The sequence below is a fragment of the Neofelis nebulosa genome, chromosome 1 (genome assembly GCF_028018385.1).
Source record: "Neofelis nebulosa isolate mNeoNeb1 chromosome 1, mNeoNeb1.pri, whole genome shotgun sequence".
Taxonomy (NCBI): Eukaryota; Metazoa; Chordata; class Mammalia; order Carnivora; family Felidae; genus Neofelis; species Neofelis nebulosa.
This window is the reverse complement of record NC_080782.1, coordinates 66,998,274-67,019,923: the sequence shown is the minus strand read 5'-3', so window position 1 is coordinate 67,019,923 and position 21,650 is coordinate 66,998,274. Positions and strand designations below refer to the sequence as shown.

General features: G+C 45.9%; 1 protein-coding gene across 21 annotated transcripts in view; it reads left to right on the top strand.

Moving 5' to 3' along the window:
• FAM193B (family with sequence similarity 193 member B) overlaps positions 1-21,650 on the top strand; it is a 32,202-nt gene that overhangs the window by 1,679 nt on the left and 8,873 nt on the right. For 3 of the 21 annotated variants that reach the window (XM_058724584.1, XM_058724588.1, XM_058724665.1), the window contains 6 exons: positions 5,133-5,193; positions 13,004-13,246; positions 14,050-14,278; positions 15,517-15,904; positions 17,953-18,154; positions 19,072-19,311. In XM_058724584.1, coding sequence (XP_058580567.1) covers positions 13,133-13,246; positions 14,050-14,278; positions 15,517-15,904; positions 17,953-18,154; positions 19,072-19,311 — 1,173 coding nt within the window. In that variant the 5' untranslated portion in view covers positions 5,133-5,193; positions 13,004-13,132. Of the gene's footprint in view, positions 1-68; positions 187-5,132; positions 5,194-10,493; positions 10,574-11,475; positions 11,539-11,713; positions 11,846-13,003; positions 13,247-14,049; positions 14,279-15,516; positions 15,905-17,952; positions 18,155-19,071; positions 19,312-21,650 lie in introns of those variants that run through there. The other 18 variants (XM_058724543.1, XM_058724650.1, XM_058724548.1 and 15 more) reach the window with 15 other exon arrangements.

Below are 21,650 nucleotides of genomic sequence, written 5' to 3'. Positions count from 1 at the left end.
GAATGAATCCGTTGAGAACCTGTGCTTATTGTAACCTAGTTTTGATGCTGGTCTCCTTTGTGTTTCAGATCACAGTAAGATTTTTAATTAATGAAAATTTCACCACTTATTGAGTGTCAGAAGCCCCACCTTCACCCCACCCCCTCCCCTGGGCTGAGACTGGTTCCAAAGGATGCAACTCCCCAGGTTGGACCCCACCCTTGCCTGGTCTGACTTTAGACCCTGAACCTGCTTCCCCCCTCTAGCTTTCCTCTTTCGCTTCTCTGGGCCACCCTGGGAGTCCAACAAAAGGAGAGAGTTGGGATAGGGAGAGCCAGGGGAGCTGTTGTTTTCTCTCCTTCCCATTCAGACCAGCAATACTTTAGGGTCGCCTGCCACTTAGGTTATAGTATTCATGGCCAAAATTTTGGATAATGGCTTAATCATTTAATTTTTATTTAGGACGCAGCTTTCCTAAGAGCTATAATCATCATTATCTACTCCACTGCCTGACCTGCAAATTCATTAATTTATTCATGCCAGACACTCTACATACCATACTTCTAATCTTCCCACCACTCCTGTTCTTTCCTCAGCATTTAGTACAAATGTGATGAGTTAACTATTGGTTTAATTATTGGTCTACTTTTGCTACATAAACTCTGAGAGTGCAGGAACCACGTCAGTTACCATTGTACCCCTATGCCTGGTAATTAACAAATATTAACGAACTGAAGGATATAAATACGATTACACTGTTTTTCAGATGAAGAAACAAATATGACATATGCCCAAATAACTCCCACTATAGGTCACAGGTGCCTCCTGGCCCCCAAAAAAGGACACTCTTGTGTACTATGTGGGATTTACAAGGCATTTTTTTTTTATTATAGCCACAAAGAGGTAAAACAAACTGACAAACTCTTTTCTGATTGTACCCCACTTTTTTGCTGGGGAGGGGGTTTCTGAATGCCAGAAGCAGACTTTTGTGCCCTGGTGAGAAGCACCTGCTGAAAGGGTTGGAGTCATTGTTCTGCCCCCTAGCGTGCCTGTGATGAGGATCTCTGTCTCCCACTGCCACTTAAAACTCTGTGTACACAGAGTGGGCCAGCAAGGTGAAACTCACTGTCGCATGCCAAAGACAGCAAATAGGACCACTTCCAATCCACAGATAGGTTCTAATGTCCCAGGTCACATATTGCTTTGGTTTTGTTTTAAGCCAATTTCTTAAAAGCCAAAAGATTCCTACAAACTGGATTTGTGCCATGTCTTAAAACTCTAAAAATCTGGTGCCACTGAGCCCAATTTCTGCAAGGCAATAATATGAAGTTTTGAGTAGTGTCTGCCCCTGATATGAAGGACACCCTGATCTGTGCCAGGCCCTGGGCTAGCTGGGAATGCAGAAGTAATTCAGACATGGTCCCTGCCCACAAAGGGCTCGTGGTTCAGAGAACATGTATATAGTAATCACAGGTAGGCTGGAAGAGCCATGATTACTCTGAATTCAGGTTCAAAGGCCACTCTGGTTCCATCCAGACCCTTTCGCTCACTTTGGTTACTTGTACACATTTAATTTTTTTTAAGTTTATCTACTTATTTTTGAGAGAGAAAGAGAGGGAGAGCATGCACATGCACAAGCTAGGGAAGGGCAGAGAGAGAGAGGGAGAGAGAATCTGAAGCAGCCTCCAGGCTCTGAGTGTCAGCACAGAGCCTAACACAGGGCTCGAACCCACGAATGGTGAGATCATGACCTGAGCCTAAGTTCGATGCTCAACCGACTGAGCCATCCAGGCACCCTGCATTACTTGTGCACATTTATTTTTTTATTTTTATTTTTTTTTTTAAATTTTTTTTTTCAACGTTTTTTATTTATTTTTGGGACAGAGAGAGACAGAGCATGAACGGGGAAGGGGCAGAGAGAGAGGGAGACACAGAATCGGAAACAGGCTCCAGGCTCCGAGCCATCAACCCAGAGCCTGACGCGGGGCTCGAACTCACGGACCGCGAGATCGTGACCTGGTTGAAGTCGGACGCTTAACCGACTGCGCCACCCAGGCGCCCCTACTTGTGCACATTTAAATGTGGGACCTTGAGCTAGCTTATTGGGGATCCCAAAAGTCCTTATTTAGAATTGTTTCAGGTCACTAAACTTTATTGATCTGTTCACTAACAATCCAAATCCTCATTCACTAAACTAAAACTGTTACTACCTTATTAACAAAGAACAAAAAACCTTACAAAGCAGCTGAATAAGGCAATAGTGAGAAAGTGTTTAGTGTTCCAGACTTGGGGTGAACTCCAAGGTCAGTCTCTTTCTAGCTTTGTGTTCCTGGGCATGTTTTTTCCCCTCCCTAAGCCTCATCAGCAACATCACAAGAAAATGTGGAGCAACCCACCTAGCACCTAGTACATCAAGGCTAGAGCAGGAGTTGGAGATAGTGGGAACTGTGCCATCCAAAGCCTGCCAGCTCTGCTTCTGTCTTTCCATCTCTCTTGGACCACTCAGCCTGCAGTCCAGGGGCACACTCAGTAAACCCTCAGGAGACTTGCCAGACTGTAAACCAGCAGTTGGTGCTGGTTGAGCTCATCTTGTGTTTCCCATCTCTCACCTCTACGGCACCTGCTGAGACCTGCCTGGCCCAGTTTAAAGAGACTCTAGAGACCTGGTTCCCCACTGCTCAGAGTTAAACCTGCTCCCTCAAGAGACTGGAGCACAGGATTAGTCAGTATCTTTATTGAAACCATCTCATTATGTTTGATCCACTGAGCAAGCATTATGACCTCTGTGCTAGGGCTTTCATTTTGGGCACAAAGATAAATAAGATAGTCCCTATACCCAGGAATCTCCCCCCTTAAAATCATTGCCCACCCAGCCTGGCCACTTTCACTGCAAGTAGTAGGAAACGATACAAGAAGGGGTGAATCCCTGCCACCTCTGGTTCTTTGTAAGCCAGTAGAGATTCACTATGTAGAAATGTTAAAGGGCCTTTGAAGATGAAGACTTAGCTGCTGAGATTTTTTTTAATTTTTAATTTCCTTAAAATATCCCCAGAGCTATAATCTTAATATCTAATATCAGATAAACTATTAAGATCCTAACGACTTTATATACTGAACCTAGAAGTTTTAAGAGCAGGGGCTATATTTAACTCATTTGTGGGGTATTTAGTGTGCACGGTCCTCATGTGCTCAATAAGTGGCTGTTAAACCAAATGAAAATAAAAGAAGTAAAAGTTAGGTTTCTTCCACTTTGTGCTTACCAGCTTCTACTGCTGGGCCAGGCTGGCAGTCATTCATTCATTTAGACATCACACCCAGTCTCCCTCTCACCTGATCTGGTGTTCATTTATTCTGCAAATACTAATGGACACCTGATCTGTGTACCAGACCCTAGGCTAGCTGAGGATACAGAAGTGAATCAGTTCCTGCCCACATGTATGTATTAATTGTAGTTAGGCTAGAAGAGCATCACTTCCTCTGAGTTACGGTTCAAATCCTAGATCCTAGTACGCAGCCTTTCAAAGAGTTTTAGCCCTGTTAGCATGTTTTCTCACATGTATGACAGTGATGCCAGAGTCACATTAGGGCAGCAAGTGCTGCATGTCAAGCACTTAGCACAAGTGGTAGCTATGATTATTATAGATATTTGGTGCTGAAGATGCACAAATATGATAACCAATGGAAGATTTCTCAGAGCTGATGCTTCAAGGTTGAGTAGAAGTTCCTTTAGAGAAGGTGAGAGAAAGTGTCTAAACAAAGAAAGCAATGTAGAGACCCAGAGGCGAGAATTGCCCAATTCAGGCAGAGTAGCATGAGATCAGGCTGGAGAGGTTAGTAGGGTTCTAGAAAACCACAGCAAGAAGTTTGGGCTTTATCCTGCAGGCAGTGAGGAATCAATGAAAGCTTTTAAATAGGAAAATAAACATGTTCTTGGGTAAGTTCTCTGATAGCATGAGAGGACGTAATTCTCAGTGGAAGAGGTAGCTGTGATTGCTTGATTCCACTTCTTCCTCATCCTAGCCTAACTAATCATCAGATCCTCCGTGTTTTGCTGGATTCTGTCCCAGACCTACAGAATTAGAGTCTCTAGGTCCAGAGCCCAGGAATCTTGTTGTTAAACTGCCCCAGGTGATTCTGGTATGTGGCTGGGTCTGCTAACTGCTCAGTTGAGGGTGGTATGAGGAGCTTTGTGGAAGCCTAGGATATTCTTCAAAGAATAGGGCTTCCAGAGAGGGGAGCTTTTCCATAAGCAGGAATAGAAACAGCCTTAGTTTTAAAAACAAAAAACAGGCTTTCCCCAGTTTTCCAGTTGTTGCCCCATTAATGTTATTCTCCAACTGCTGATCTTCCCTTGTGTATCCAAACTCTTACCCATGCCCATTACATGCTGTCATCTCTGCTGAATGATCAGGATGCAGTGAGTCATGGGACACAGGTCCTGCCCTCAGTGTTCTCAGTGTTGTGGAGAAGACAGATCTCAAAAACTGGGACACGTACGATAAGCTCTATTCAAGAGGTATGTAAGAAAGCATTAGGGCATCCCAGAGCAAAGCAGTTAATTCTGCCTGTGGACTTAGAAGGAAGTAACACCCTAACTGTGCCTAAAAAAGAAGAGGCAGAGGGGAACAACATCAGTGAGGGTGTGGTGCTTTATATATTTGGGGAAAGAATGGATATTGGGGAAAGGAGTGGTTAATGGTTTTTCCTGGCAGGATGTGCAGAACAGAAAAGGACTAAGGAGAGAAGGTCTTGTGTCCCAGGAAGGGCCCTTTGTTTACACCCTTTGGTTCTGTGCCCTTGCTCCCACACTCATCCTTCAACCTATAGGTGGATGAACATGCTACAGTCCTAGGCCATCTCCTTATAGTCCCTCCTCAAGGCTCTCAGCTGTCCAGCAACTTTTGTGGTTCTCTCTCCATTCTGAAATGAATAGGTTCTTCATCTACTCTGAAAAGTGATATAGGGAAACTAGATAGTAAGAAGGACCCTGAAACATGGAAGGGTCTTATTAGGAAGTTGTAGCCAGAGATCGTGGATGGGGGGGTTCAAAGGGGCCTTGAAGGTCACCTGTCTAGTCCTCTGTCCTGTGCTTCAAGTAATAACTTTGGATTGGGCAAGTCTCACTTAGTAAGTTTCCCTGTCATTTCTTCCAGGACAGAAGAGGAAAGAAACTAACGGGTATTGAGCACCTACTGTGTGCCAGGCCCAGGCCAGGTACTTTACATAATTTATTTCCTTCTGTCCTCACAACTCTGTGAAGTATGGTTTTATTCTCATTTCATAAATGAGGAAATTGAGGCTCAAAGAAATTGAGTAATTAAGATAATACTGAAATGGCAGAACTGGGTTTTGAACTCACAACAGTCTATCTCCAAAGTTCATACTCTTCCACCCATGAGAAATCCATGCTCGGGTGACAGAGTAGGTTATATGATTTGCCTGAAGTTCTAAGTTATTAAGCAACAGTTTAGGCCTTCTTGTGGCTGACCGCACCCAGAAAGCAGGTTCAACAGATGAGCTAGCCTTGGGCAGGTGGAAGGCCACTGGGGTCAGAGAGACTCGTTACCCTGTCCTTGGCTGAGCTTGTACAACCAGAGAAGATTCTCCACAAACTGGCTGATATGAAATAGCTGTTCATCCAGGAAGGAACTGAGACAACAGACTGAGTGGGAGTTTGGGTGAAAGCTCTAGGGCACTGAGGTGCACTTATATCACCTCGTTAAGAATTAAATGTAGCTCTGATTGCCAGCCTCAGAATGGTCTGAGATTCTTCACACTGATGCCCTCTCATCAGTAGCCCAGAGTCACAAAGATAGGCCCTTTAGCATAGCATATCCAGGAAGTGGCTAGTTCAGCTTGTCTTTAGACTCTGTCCTTTGTATAGAGCAACTAAAATGTGAGCCAGGTGGGCTTTTAAGCATTTATTCATTTATTCAGTGAATGCCTGCTATGTGTCAGGTCCAAGCCAAGCCTGGGTTCCCGGGCACACTTAAATGACCAAGATGCACTCCCTGCCCCCAAAGAGTCCCCATTCCACCAGGGGTTTGAGACAGACAGAATATGTCTATGGTGTAGTGTGATAGGTACTATAGTAAAAGAATTAGTTCTACTCAGCCTGGTCCAGCAAAAGCTTGACCTTTGACCAAGATCTTAGGGCATGAGTACAAATTTGCTGGGGAGTGGAACTGAGATGCTGAGGTTTCCAGGGCACAGTGTACTTGCTGGAGGAGCAGTACGAATAGAACCTAAGATTCTCAGATGTTAAGCTTGGAAATGAAGCATGGAGAGGTCAGCTGGGGCCAAGTCATGAAACACAGGGGCCAGAAAGTGCTGCAGTAGTGAACTCAACCAGAAAGCCAGGAGATTAAAGAGAGACCAAGGTGGGAAAAGGAGCTAAAAGAAGGAGATACTCAAATTGGATAGGTACATGAGAAGGCACATAATAAGCTTACATGAAGCAGAGAAGCCCAGTGCCCAGGTTGGTTGGTTGGTTGGTTGTTTTAATTTGTATATTATTTTGTTACATTAATTTTAATTGTGTGTTATTTTAATTTGTGTCCCTGCCTGATTCTCCAAAATGAATATGAGGCATCTGGGAGTTTGGGAGTATTGATGTCCCCATGCATGAACCTGCCTGGTTTAAGCATGTGTTCTTAAGGCAGAAATTCTATGTTATTCGATGTTTCCCAGTACCTAGCACAATGAGAATGGGCTCTGAGCATGTTCACTAAAGGAGGAAATGAGTGGGTGAATGGAAGAGTAAGTTGCAGTAACCGAGCTGGTGACTTTTGGTAGGCTGGGTATTAATAATTTTCTCTGCTTCTGGAAGGGAATTTTAGCTGCTACTGTTGTCTTCTGCCTTAGTGACAGGGAGGCTCTTGGAGTTGGGTGCCTTGAGAGTTGAATGCTCTAATGGGCCATTTCAGAATAGAATTTGGAAGCTATTGCAGGACCACTGGTTAAATAGAGCATATGTCTTGGGGGAATCCTCTACAAACATACACAAACTCTTGGGATTAAAAGGAATCCATGAGAGAAATGAGAACAGGTTTAGTGCTGGCTGTTAGATCCAGCCTCAGAGCAGACCTTGATAGCTGCCTCGCCTGGTGACCTGGGTTATTCTCCAGCAATTCCCAAATTGTGGACAGAAAGATGAGGTGGGAAATTTATGCCCCAAAAGAGCTGTCCAGATATGCCATGAACTATCATTGTTAATAATCGCTATTGCTTACTGTGCACCCACTGGGTTACAGGCACCATACCATTAGAGACTTTACATTAGCAGTTTTCAAAGTGTTTGGTCTTAGGGACCTTTTATACTCCTAAAAATTATTGAGGACCCAAAAGAGCTTTCTTTTGTTGGTTTTATCTGTTCATATTTACCAAAATAAGTATTAAAGCTGAGAAAGTTTAAAAATATTTAGTTACTAAATCATTTAAGAATATCAATATTAAACCTGTCATGTTAACATACATAATTTTTTAATGGAAAATACATTTTCCAAAAAAATAATAGAAGACTGGTCTCATTTTCATTTTCACAAATTTGTTTGTCTGGCTTAATAGAAAGAAGCTGGATGCTCATATGTGTTTCTGTATTCCGTCTGCTGCAGTACATTGTTTTGAAGTGTATTTTAAAAATCCAGCCTCAAACAGATGTTGGAAAAGGAAGGAGTATTTTAAAAAAATTTTTTTAATCTTTATTTATTTCTGAGAGAGAGAAAGAGAGACAGAGCATGAGCAGGGGAGGGGCAGAGAGAGAGGGAGACACAGAATCCGAAGCAGGCTGCAGGCTCTGAGCTGTCAGCACAGAGCCTGATGCGGCGCTCGGACTTATCAACTGGGAGATCATGACCTGAGCTGAAGTCAGATACCCAGCCAACTGAGCCTCCCAGGCGCCTCTAGGAAGGAGTATTTTAAAAGCCTTTCCAGGTGATTGTTGATAATTCTTCTTTGCAGTGTGGAATCTGAGACCATTTTAATGAAGTCTTTGCACTCATTACATTAAAATCTGTTGGTTTATCTAGCACTTTGAATGGATTTTTTTTAACAATGCATGATTCTGAAACATCATGCTTTGCTCATTTGGAAAATAGGTTCACTGAGTTATGCAGCTCTTCCAAATGTTTTCCCATTTCATTTTACAGTATCAAAAAATAACATTTGTCACTATAACCACCATTTACACCAGAAAAGTCTAAGGATTGGGAAGCTTTTGATTTCATGATGGTGGATACAAAATTCTAATTTCCAAATTTCCAAAATTCTGAATTTTGCCTGAAAGCTTGAATTTTGTCATTGGCCACAAGTAAAAAGTTGTTTTCCTGGAAGTGATGGGTTCATTTTGTTCATTTTTTGAGAAAATGTCTGGCATTTTTCAAGTCTGAGTAACCAGAGTTTGTCAGTCATTCTTCAAGTAAAAATGGTGTTCCATGAGAAAAATTGGCTTCCTTTTCCTTTGATTTTAACTATTCTTATCCAGAAATATCTAGAATACCCTAGCATAATGTTTCTCAGGCCAAGACAGAAAAGTCTTGGACCTGGTCAGGTGAGAGAGCAGAGATATAGTGGTTGCATATGCCTGCCCCCTGGGGAAGGAGTGGCTACAGTCTAGGGTTCACCTGGCTCCTTGACTGCTCTGGGAATTTGCATGCTAAAACAGGACCCTCGGGTGAGTAACCCCACACTCCAGAGATTCTGGTTTTGTCTAGAGTGAAGCAGAATTTAATCTTGGAGTCTTTTTTGAGCAGATCCCAAGTCTAGAACCTTTCCTAGCTCTTCCCCTATCTTTTTCCTAGTTCCAGATCTTTAGCTGGAGAGGCTCTGACATTTAAACTGAAGTAAGAAGGAATAATTATTGTCCAGGGCTCCTGAGTTTAAGGATCAGTTCCCTACCCATTATGATGAAGAAGAATGGTTGGGTGTTTCATTCATTCTATAAACATTTATTGTTCGTGTTCTTGTGTGGGGATACTGTGCCTGGTGTAAAAAATGCAGCTTGAGAACAGCTACTTTAAAAGCCTGAGTTGACTTCAGGACATAAGGGGTCATGATTGACGGGAATTTGAAAAATGGCAGGACATTGCAGTCAAAGAGAATTCTGAACCAAGAGCTTTTCTATAGCAAAGCAAAAATTTGCAGGAACAGTGGTAGTACTGACTGAATATAACATCTCTAGGATTTGGGATTTTCACCACCCTCTGGCAGTAGAGATGAAAATGTCAGAGAAAAAAGTCCCCAGGTTCCACCATGCATTGTATTCAGGGGCAGGCACTAAGATTTAGGATTAAGACAGCTTTGGAGATAGCCCCAAGAATTGCCAGGCCAGAAAGAAGAAAAGTATACCAAGCTCATGACAGTGGATAACTGGTTTCCAATGTAGATTTATTAAGAACAGAACAGCCAGAAGGCCTAGGTGATGATAGATTGAGTGTCTACTGTATGGCTCCTTTGAGCTAATAAGCTTTGCATCTCTAATGTCACTTAGTCTAGACAACCTTATGCAATGTAGGTGGTATCATTCCTGCTTCAGTTAGGACCTAATTAACTTTCTATGCCCTGTGTTTTCTTTTCTTTAACTGGAAAGACAGCCTGTCCTGTAAGTTCACTTCCATTGATGGCTAATCTCATTTATAATGCGGACCAGTTTGGCTCTAGGGAGAGCCACATTATTCCATAAATGAAGCCATCTGATTGTAATCCCCAAGGAATGTGATCTTTCACTCTTGCATGCTTGAGATTGGAACCATTCAGATGAAGGTCCAGGGTAGGGGGATGGACTTTCTCTGTGAGAAGCAATAATTTCAGAATTTCAAGCAATGTCTCACTAAGCTGTATTGCCATAGTGACATCTAATAAATTTGAGTTAGCCACTATGTGCCCAGCTGATCCTATGCCCTCTGGTACATTGTAAGAGATCCAGACAAGAATCATACCTGATGCTTGCCTTCTAGGAGCACATTCTAGTAGAAGGGACAGAAAATGCAGGTAAATAAGTTAAGTGGAAGGCACAGATGCTGTAACCAAGGCATAATGTGCTGTGGAGATATGGAGAGGAGAGGTAAATTACAACAGGAACCCTCTGGGAAAGCCTGGATGAAGTTGGATTTAAGCCCTGCCTAACTACTTATTGATAAACTTGGGAGGAAGGGGATTCAAAACAGAAGATCCCCTTTAGCAAAGGCACAAGGTAGAGGTAGGAGAGTATAGAAAGTATTTGGGGAACTTAAAGAATGACTTCATGGGGTAGAGGGCAGAGATTAAGATGTCTAAAAGTCACCTTAAATTCACTGCACATTAGAGATGCTTGTATTAAAAAGTAGAGTGACATATTTTCTGTATTTTTCAAGCTTAGGCCTGATTTTAAATGTTTCCCATCACTCCCATCATGTTCATAATTAGTACCATATGTTGAGCAACGTATTATGGGCCTGGCACTGGAGTAGGTGCTTTGTCCATTTTAGTATATGTGCTGCCAAAGTGAGCATGGTGCTTTGTCCATTTAATATTCACAGCCAATCCTACAAGTTAGGACTTAATCCCGTTTTACAGATGAAGAAACAGAGAGTAGGACTTGCCCAACATCATACAGCTGGTAAGTGCTAGAGGCCCAAGATTAGTGCCAAAAACCAGTGTCGTTTCCACTACACCCAGTGCCTCCCACAAGTACTTTGGCACTAAGTATAGTCACACTGATCACGTGTTTAACTTATAAAAATTCTGTATTTGCTTTTAAAAGGAAAAAAAACGTTTATTGAACATTGCCCATATATGTTATACATTTGAATTCTTGGTTGTGCCAGAACTATATATACTATACTTCACAATGCATACAAAGAATTTCAGAATAATTTTACCCATAGATTTTCCTCTTATGTAGTAACTTTAGAACCTAATACCCAAATGAAATGAAACTCTGTTGTAGTAAAATGACATGTCCTGGTGTTTTCCATAAGAATATGGATGGTCACCATCAGTACAGGAAAAGGGACTTGGGTGTTGATCTCACCTGCTCCCTCTGGAGTTACTATGGCACCTTATAGATAGCTAAGAAAATTTGCCTGGGGATACTTCTCAGAAAGGCCTCCTTTGCCTTAACTTCTCAGAATACCATCCTCCTCCATCAGACTCCCACCCTTTCCATAAGATGCTCACCACCAGTGGGTTAGAAGCTATATCCTTATGCAGGTACAGTTAAGCAGTTGCCTTGTCCACTGAAATGTTCCTTTGACAGAAACCTTTTAGGTAGTATCTCACATGAGTTCCACATACAAGATTTCTCTTTCTCTGGTACTCTTTTCGAAGGTCTTTGTACTGCCCCAAATGTTTCATTATGCTTCTGGTACTACTATTTGGTTCCTTTTTTTTTCCTCCTAGAAGCCAGAGACCCAGGTCAGTGTAATTGTAACATTACAGGTTTAAGGATACCCTGATGCCAATTTATTGTGAGAAAGTGATTTTATTCGAGAAAGATGATGGCATTTATTTTCTTGGTAGGATGAGGATGATACCCTTATTCCTTTGCTTAGGCCTCTGCAAACACCTGTTACCTAGTGGTGGGTAAGTTTGGAAGGTATATCAGTTAATATAACTATTGCATGTAATAAACCACCCCAAAACTTAGTGGCTTAAAACAACACCATTTATTATTTCTCATGAGTCTCTGGGTTGACTGGGTATTTCTGCCAATTGGGTTGACTTGACTGATCTCAGCTGGGCTCACTCATGTTATCAGATCCACTGGCCAGTCAGCGAGGAAGACTCAGATTTCTCCACGTGTCTCTCAACATCCCTCCAGCAGCTAGCCCAGTCATGCTCTCGTGGGAGGCAGAGGTGCAAGAGCGAGCAAGCCCAGCCATGCAAAGAAGCAAGTAGAAATGCATACATACTTTTAAGCTTATGCTGGCAGCAAATTTGCTAACATCCCATTGGCCAAAGAAAGTGACATGACGAAGTGTCAGAGAGAGAGGGTTCTACAAAGTTGCAGAATAGCCCTGGAAGCAGTGGCATTGGTATAGTGGTGAGCAAAGCTGCCTTCCAAAGTTGCAGGATATAGGAAAGCCATTAATTGGGGTCATTAAATGCAATCGGGTTCCCAATCATACCCCTCAATGTGACATAAAACCTATAGACTTCTATTTCTATGTCATTTGTCCTAGAAGGAAAAAAGAAAGTCCAAATAATAATTACTGTATATTGGGTCTATGCTTTGAGCATGCACAGGGCTAGGCACTTTCCCTGTTTATACACTGAGTCTCACAACAACTCTGCAAGGTAGGTAGGAAATCGGAGCTCGGGAAGTTGAATAACTTGCTCAAGGTCACTCAGCTAATGTGTGCTAGGGGGGAGGCATTAGAATGTGTGTCAGTCTGACCCACAAAGCCCAGATTCTTTTCACCATACCTCACTACCTCTCAGAACGCCAGGGTCTGCCTTACCCTTTCTCCAACTCAGTTTTTTATTGAATTAATGCTTTCTGACTAGCTGTGCAAAACCCCGCCTCCAAAATTCTGCTGTGATCCTAATGGAATTGTGCAGCTTTCAGGAAACCCTGACATTCTCCCAAACTCAGCATTAACTGAGAGCATCCCCCACCCCCAGATGGGAATTGGTCTATGGACTACACAGACAGCCTAAGAATGGCGGGCTCTCCCAGACATACCAGAGAAGGAAGAGGACCTTCCTTTAATCTTCAAGATTTGGAGACATCAGGGCATTGGAGCATGAGCTTTGAAGTCAACCTCACTGGGACTCAACTCCTAATTCAGCCATTCACTGGCTCTAAGACCTTGAGCAACTTACTTAACTTCTTGAAATTGTTTCTTCGTCTTTAAAAAAAAAAAAAAAAAAAAGGAAATAACACCTAGTCTGCAGAGCTATCACTAGGACTAAAATTATGTAGTGCCTAATAAAGTGCCTAACCCAGTGCCTGGCACATAATAAGTGAAGGTATTAGTTTTGTTGATATTATTTCTAAGCAAAACCTTTCCCCTCCTGGGAAACCCTGTTTCTGTCTATTGGACAGGTTCCCCCCACATCCACCCAGTCTGTGCAGACTTGCTGCCTACTATGTCATCGGGAACGCAAAGGCTGGGAAGAAGGCCCTTCCCAAAATGGACTGGTGTTGCAGGGTGAGAAGCTGCCCCCTGACTTCATGCCAAAGCTCGTCAAGAATCTCCTAGGCGAGATGCCTCTATGGGTCTGCCAGAGTTGCCGAAAGAGCATGGAGGAAGATGAAAGGCAGACAGGTCGAGAACATGCAGTGGCGGTAGGTAACAGCTGAGGAGGGGTCCCTGAATGCAGGAGGGCTGCCTGCCCAGAGAGATCAGGCTGTTAAGCTGTTCCTTCCCTGTTCTCTCAGGTGCTCTCCAGCAGACCCTGCGCCCGAGCACTTAGGGGCTGCGGGTTGGGTTCACAATTGGGGCAAGAACAGAGAGGCTTCAGGGAGCCCCCTTGCCCCTGAGGAGGGTCTCTGCAGTGTGAGGGCCAGCTTGTAGGTACTGGTCGATGGAGATCCTGCCCCTTCCATGTCACCGTGCTGCCTTCAGCTCTGTGGCAGCTTGAAAGCCAACCAGTATGATACAGAGAGCAAAGGCTGGTTTGAGGATCTACCATGTGCCTCAGTTAGAAGGCCTCCAAGATGCCCAAGAGCCATCTAACTGGCATCTCCTGAATCACAGCAGTCAGACTTGCCTCATTTCTCATTCATTCCCCTCCAGCCCCTTTCTTTTCCCCAGGGTCATGTCCGTTTCAGGACTTTTGACTTAAAGTCCCTTCCTTTCCTTGGCAGCTATCAGGACTCCCCAAAGGCCCACAGTTGACAGGCAGTCTGTATCCCTACCAGAGTCTCTGTCACCAGTATCCACACACTTCACTTTATCGGGAGCACCTCGGCCTCTCCCAACAAAGGCCTGATCCACGTTGGCCCTTTCACCTGGGGTTGTGGGACTTGTGCTTTGACCATGGCACAGGACCTGGAGGAGGAGGTGCTCCTGGGTAAGCTCAGGCCACAGAGGGTCAGCTCTGATGTTTGCTGTTTTACCATGAGCTTTTTTCTTCCCCCTTCTCCAGATCTCCTTGTCACACACATCCTGCAAATCACAGTCTTGTGGGGGTGACTCTCATTCCTCTTCGTCCTCCTCTTCATCGTCCTCGTCCTCCTCCTCCTGCCATGGGAACTCAGGGGACTGGGATCCCAGCTCCTTCCTGTCAGCACATAAGCTCTCGGGCCTCTGGAACTCTCCGCACTCCAGTGGGGCCGTGCCGGGTAGCTCACTCGGGAGTCCTCCTACCATCCCTGGTGAGTCTCCGAGCTCGGGAGAGAGCCAGGCCACATAAATGTAGAGAGCTATTTTCCTATCCACTTTATTAAACAAATCAGGAGGCCAGTTATTAAAATAAGTAAAAGGAGCTGTTCTAATGGAAGCAGGGGGTACCTAGCCCTTGACTGTCTCCGTGGCACCCCTTTCCCCACAACCCTGAAGTTGAAAAATAACTGTCGTTGGCTGTGATAGCTTTCCCATCAGATTCAGGAGGGGGCATGGTGAACACTGGCTGAACAGAAAGTGGAGTCTGGGAGTATCCTTAGGGAATTAGGACTACAGTCACCTAATACCTGACCCCTGCAGCAGCACAGAGGTCCTGAGTGCTTTTGTCTTCCCAGACCTCTTTTTCTCCACCTAAAGAACAGATATAAAAGCACTGCACTTCTATCGACAAGAAGTTGGTGCAAGCTGCCAGGATTATTAGCCAACTTCACAGATATATAAGCCTTCTTTAGATCCTGAGCTAACCCTTAGAGACCCAAAGAAAAGGTCTTGGGTTATTGAGGTATGATATAAATACTAATTATTGTCTGCTACTAAATTGAGGGCCTGAAACTGGTGTAACACCATATGTTAATTATACTGGAATTAACATAAAAGATAATAATAACTAAATTAAGGGCCTGAGTTCTCTAGAGGGGTGCTCCTCCCAGAATTGTGAGAGATGAGTAGAATTCCACTTATTTTAATGCATAAGTGAAAGTGAATCCTCAAAGCCTTTTCCCACTTCTCTGAAATCTAGAGCCACCTGAGAGTCTGGTACACCCTGGCTGCCTCAGTCTCCTCATGGCCCAGAGGCAGAGCTTTGGCCTGCTGCTCCACTGGCTTCTGTGGACCCTTCCCTGGGCCTGAGGAATACCTATGAACAAGCAATCCTAGAGAGGCCCCGAGAGACAGAACACATATCCCCCGTTTGTGCCACAGCAGAGGTGCTGGGGCCTTCTGTGGGGCGGGCATTCCTGGTGCCTTCTCTCTCAGGTCTGGGCTCCTTGACCCTGTCTACCCAAGTTGCTGCCTGCAAGGAAAAACTCTCCAGTCTGAGGCACTGTTAGACCTTCCCAAAAGCTCACAGGGTCCACTGTGCTGAGAGGCTATCCCCAGACAGGTTCCCTCTGGTCATAGTAAGCAGGATGTTGTAGCAGTGAGCCCTTGGGCTTTCCTTCCCAGGGTCTTGGCTCTCACTCTGACCCCTTTCTTCCCCATCCGTCCACAGGTGAGGTTTTCTCTCTCTCGGAGCACCACCGGCACTCAGACCTCACTGCTCCACCTAACAGCCCCACTGGCCACCACCCCCAGCCCGCGTCGCCGATCCCATCTCACCCCGGGTCCTTTGGCTCACCACCCCATCCACACCTGCCACCTGCTACCCCGGCAGCGCCTTTCCCTGCCCAAGCTTCAGAATGCCCTGTTGCCGCTGCTGCCGCCCCACACACCCCAGGGGCATGTCAGACTCCCCACCTGCCCTCCACCAGCATGCCGCTCCTGAAGATGCCTCCACCATTCTCAGGGTGCAGCCACCCCTGTAGTGGGCACTGCGGCGGGCACTGCAGCGGGACTCTCCTCCCACCTCCCAGCTCTCAGCAGCTCCCTAGCACTCACAGGTAAGTGAGTGGCACAAAGGGTATACTCCCTGCTAACTTCGACTTTGAGTTCTGAGAGACTTCACAGAGCATACCTTTGGGGTAGAAATTGAACGATAGATTCTATGTCTTTTGTATCATTTTTACAATCCTAAAAGAAGTAACTGTTGTCTTTTAAAAACTTGGAAAAGTTCAGGGTGTCTAACGAAGAAAAAATTTCCTTGAAACCTAAAGATAAACCTCTAACACTGGTATATTTTCTTCCTGATGTCTCTGTATATAAATTAGGTCTCTGTTTATATATTTTTGTGTAGTTATTTTTTTTTTAACATGATAGATCATTTCCCCAGTTAAAATTCTTCAGAAAACTTTCCAGTGGTCTCAAAATGTCTTCTTGCATAGCAGTAGCATAATTCATAAATTATTTTATCATTCCCCTATTCCTGGACATTTGGGTATATCTAGTTTTTAACCATTAAAAACAAGGCTGTAATAAACATTCTTGTACCCAAATCTGTGTTTGAGTCAGGAATTATGGCCTTAAGGATTCCCTAAAGTAATTCTAAGTACTGAAGAAGTTTATATTAACATGTATGTGAAAGATAAAATTATTTGTGGAGGAGAAAGGTACGTATTTTTGTATTAGAAATCAGAGCTGTGTTTAGTATGCATTTGAATTTTCTCATTCTAAAATCCCACCACCCCAATGCCACCACTTTTAGCAGTTTTCCCTACGGGTCTTACCCACACAGTGTTGGTGGTGTCTATACAGTTGTTGTCCTCTTTCACATAGCGTTCATTGTGTGGTTCCTATGTGGTCTTCCGGGTCTCAGCTGAAGGGTGGAGAATATTCTCCATAGTGCACTTCCCTGTTCTCTAGTTGCTAATGATTTAAATCATTCCGGTATTTTAACATTGTAAATAATGTCTCTAAAGATGTCTTTGCCTAAAGCTGTTTCCCTCTTTTGGGGTTTTCTCCTTGGAAAAGGTCCCTCAGAATGAAAAAAGTTCTCTGTTTAAAAGATGTCAGAAGGTCTTTTTTGAGAAGGGTTCCTAATACATACTGAAAAATTGCTTTCCAAAAGTCTCTCCAAATTTATGTAACCACCAGTATTAGGGTGCTAGCTTCTTCATATTCTCAGGAGCATGGGTTATTTTAATTTTGCTAATGTAGGTGAAGAATGGTCATTTTGGATTAAGCTTCTCTGAGCACCACTGATAATGGTTCCTGCCCCTCCTTTTCTACCCCTTGCACAACAGACTGCCCTGGGAGCCAAGCCTTCTCACTGCTCCTTGCCCTGCCCTTTCTCCTGGCTCCCACCATCCCAGCCTCACCCCATGTCCCCAGCCCTAGGGCATTCCAGCTTCTGATGGCCAGGGCAGGGCTCTTATTCTTCTGGCTCCAGTTTTGGGACTTTGTGGGCCAGTGTCTTTTTCTTATCCTGGAAAAATAGTCTATGTTATGTGATGCCCCCAGTTTTTCCTGAAGTCCAGAGACAGAGCAGTACAGTGGGAGAGCATGAGCTTTGCACACAGGCAGGCACAGGCTGAGCCCTAGCCTCTCCTTGGGCAAAGCAGTGAAGCACTCTGACCCTTAGTTACCTACCTTAGTTACCTCCACTGCAAGTTATCTCCAGTGCAACATCTATTTTGCAGGACCTGGGAGATGCTTAGAATATGCTAAATATAGTACCTGTCCCAAACAGTACAGTAGCTCTTAGAGTCTGGCCCACAAGGCACATTGACTTTCCCAGATTTAAGGCCCCACAGCTAAGACAAATCCACCCACTGGTGCAGATTTGGTCTAAGGACCTAAAGGGTAAAAGGAAATTGACCCTGTTGACCTCCTTTGGATGCTTCAGGAGAGCCATCAGCCCACAGCCCACAGGGTGATGGCCCTGTTTTTGTGAGAGGCACTGATAACAATCTGACTGCTTCGGCCTTTGTGGGATGAGGCACATGAAGGGTAGTTGGGATGGCAATGGTGAGAATGCTTCCCCGGGCTCCTGCTGCAGCCTGCTCCTGCCATGCCCTCCCTCATCTGTGGGTTTATCTTTTTCCCCCATCAGCAGAGACCCTGGGTGTAAAGGGCACAAGTTTACACACAGTGGCCTGGCCTGCCAGCTCCCCCAGCCCTGCGAGGCAGATGAGGGCCTGGGTGAGGAAGAGGACAGCAGCTCAGAGCGCAGCTCCTGCACCTCATCCTCCACTCACCAGAGAGATGGAAAGTTCTGTGACTGCTGCTACTGTGAGTTCTTCGGCCACAATGCGGTGAGTGAGCCTGCCCAGGCCAGAGAGGGCTGAGGGCCAGTTAAGGTGAGCCAAAGGAGCACCCTACTCTCCCCAGATTTCCCCTTGCTCAGGGGGATTATAACCACACTGGAACCTTCTGAGTTCTCGCAGCCTGTGTCCACTCACTTAACCCTTACAGCACATTTGTGAGGTAGGGATTTTTCAACACTTTGCTCCCTTTGCTCTTTTCCTGGTTTCTCCTTAAGATTGACTTTTTTTCCGTAGGCAAAAAGGAAAGGAAATGGTAGAGAGAAAGCTATGTTTCTGATGAGTATGTATATGTGTGTAATCACAGAGAAGTGAACACTTGTGCGTGATGAAGGCAGAGTGGAAGCAAAGGCTCTCAGTCCTCCAAGTGTGAGAGACTGCGAGGGACAGGCCGTAAGTGCAGGCGGCACCAGGAAGAAGGTTCAGGGCAGAGTACGTGCTGTCTGTACAGAGAGCGAAAACAGTTCAGAAGTCTGAAAGTGCAGAGCAAAGGGCCGCCGGCTAGGGGAGAGCAGTTGAGGACAGAAGAAATGAAAGTAATCACATTGTTAGTCACTTTTGAGCTAGGGGTTATTATTCTCATTTCAAAGATGACAAAATCGAGGCACACAAAGACTAAGTGACCTGCCCAAGGTCATACAGCTTCCGAGTGACAAAGCCCGGGCTCAAACCTGCTTTCCTGGCTCCCAAGTCAGTGGGCTTACAATGCTGTTGCATACCTCCCACTCCCTCCGCCCACCGCTGCCTTAGCTCTGGGCCTGGCCGAGGCTGAAGCCACTTGGCCTTTGTGGCTGTGGTAGAAAGAACAGTTGTCTCGCTTCTCACCACATGTTCGGTGCCAGCGGGTGGGAGTGCTCCGGGCTTCCCGGGCCCAGGGTGTGTAACGTCAGCACCTCCCCCTCCCCCAGCCACCCGCTGCCCCGACGAGTCGGAATTATACAGAGATCCGAGAGAAGCTCCGCTCGAGGCTGACCAGGCGGAAAGAGGAGCTGCCCGTGAAGGGGGGCACCCTGGGCGGGATCCCTGGGGAGCCCGCCGTGGACCACCGAGATGTGGATGAGCTGCTGGAATTCATCAACAGCACGGAGCCCAAAGTCCCCAACACCGCCAGGGCCGCCAAGCGGGCCCGGCACAAGCTGAAAAAGAAGGTGGGTGTGGGGGGGAGCCTAGCTGTACCACCTCTCCTCCCTAAGGAATCCCTTGCCCCAATCCCCCAAGACTTCAGGGGCACGAACAGTGCTGGCTGCCAGAAGCCTTAGCACAGCTCACTGCTATGGGAAGGTCTGTATGAGTTTGGGAGGCATAAGGGTCAGGGAGCCTGGGGCCAATGATTGGAGAAAAGACGAGTCCTGGCCTCAGAAACTGCTGGATTCCTTCAGTCAGCCAGTCATGTATTCATTCAGCAAACACTTCTATAAATACTGGGAGCCAAAGCATGATGCAGTTAAGTTCTCTCCCTGGAGAAGCTCGGTCCAGTGGAGAGACTGACACAAAACTGGACTAGCACATTAGCATGTGTCAAGCACTGGGATAAGGGAACCCCCTCCCCCCATCTTGCCTGGGCACGCTGGAAATGGCTTACCAAGAGGCTGACTTGAAAGCTGAGTTGTAGGGAGTGAGTTCAGATTCCTTAGGAGAGTTCTGGCAGCAGGCATAGCACATCCACAGCAGTTTGGTGTAACCAGAGCTCGAATAGAGCAGAGGCAGGACAGCTAGTAGAGGTGAGAAAGGGCCTCATAGGCCCTGCTAAAGAGCTTTGACTTGATCCTATAGCTGAGGGGAGTCCCCGCAGGACTTTTATCAAAGGATGTGCTAGGTCAGATCTGTATTCCACTGTGACTGTGTGGCAATATGGAAGGTAGCCTGGAGGGTTGACACTCCAGGAAGGAATATCGAGGGCCAGGGGAGAGCCGAATGATGCTGGGGCTGGAGCAAGGGAAGCAGACATGACCAGCTTTGGTAATCTGACTGTAGAACAGAGATGAAGGAGTCAGGATTTCTCCCGGGTGTTTGCTTGGATGACTGACAGGATGGTGTGCCCTCCATTCACTGAATGAGGATGAGATTGGCAGAAGACAGGAAATTCAGTTGGGGCACGTTGACTTGGGAGATTCTCAGGAGAATCGCCACCTCCAAGTGGAGATGGAGGTGTGGGACTGGGAGTTTCCAGCTTGGAGGTGTAATTGAAGCCATGGGAAGGACCCAGCCGTGGGCTGGGTGAGCTCCTCAGAGGGCTGAGGAGAGAACCCAGTGAGCTATTTCTGGGCAGCCCTGCTCCCAGGCGAGCCCCAGGGCTTGACGGCCCGTCCCCTGCTGCCTCATCACCTCTTCACCTGCCCACCCCCAGCTGTGTCTGCACAGTGCCACACGGGAGCCCAGCAGCCGAAGAGTTGGGTTTGACAACCAGCTTGCTCCAGGTCCTGGGTGGTCAAACGGCCCTGGTGCTCTGGAAAGCAGCAGTTCTACATCTTTTTCCAGCCCAAAGGACAAACCAGGACCCTTTCCCTGCAGCCTGAAGTAGTGAGCCAAGAGGTTCCACTGCTGCCTTCAGAAAATGGTCAGCACTTTCTTTCTCCCATCCAGTGTTGCCTGGCCAGAAGTGTCTAGTGGGCAACAGCAGTCTCTTTAGCCTTCCCTAGCCGCTTAAGGCAGTGGTTTCCAGTTAGGTCCCAGCGAGCACACCTTGAAGTTCGTAGGCCTGCGTGCTTTCCGTAAATCTGTGCTCATACATCCCTACCCCTTTGCTGGTAACACCAGTAACAGTTTCTTTTCTCCCCTCCTTTTCCTTCCAACAACTTCCTTCCAAGCTCAGACTTCAGGTAACTCCTGCTACTGTACTGCCACTCTACCTTGCATGTCTCCCTTAGCTGCCATTTATCACCCTCTATTCACTCATTCGGAAACTTGCTGCACAGCTACTGTCTGCCCAGCCCAGTCTAGAGGCCAGAATACAACATAGCACCAGGCAGTTGCAAGGTCATGTGATAGGGAGTCATGGTCATTATCTGTTTATACATCAGCCTCCTCTCCAGTGTCCTTCCTCTCCCTCAGACTTAACCACAGTCTGGCTGTCCATCACAAACACAGCTTCCCCTGGGAGCCGTCCAGTGGAGACTGCTCATTCTCTCCCACCTCAGGAGACCAATAAAGCTAAGTGTCTTTCTGCTCCCTTATATCATTTGCAGACCCATGACTGTCTGTCCCTCATGTACTAACCCCTACTCCTTTGAAACTGACCCTGGCTCGGTCATCTACAACCTTTCAGCCACTCCTATTCGTCCGTTAAAGGCTGTCACCTGCCCCTTCCTCCACTACCCAGGCCATAGAGATCCCCTGACTATCATTGACTCACTGTCTTACCAGTACTCTCAATTCCTTGCCCTGTTGCCCTTCCATTACACCCACTCAGAAAAATCGCAGCCCTGGGTTTGACCCCTACCTGCCTCTCCTCTTTTGTAATTCAAGGAAAGCTCTAGATCAGATCTGT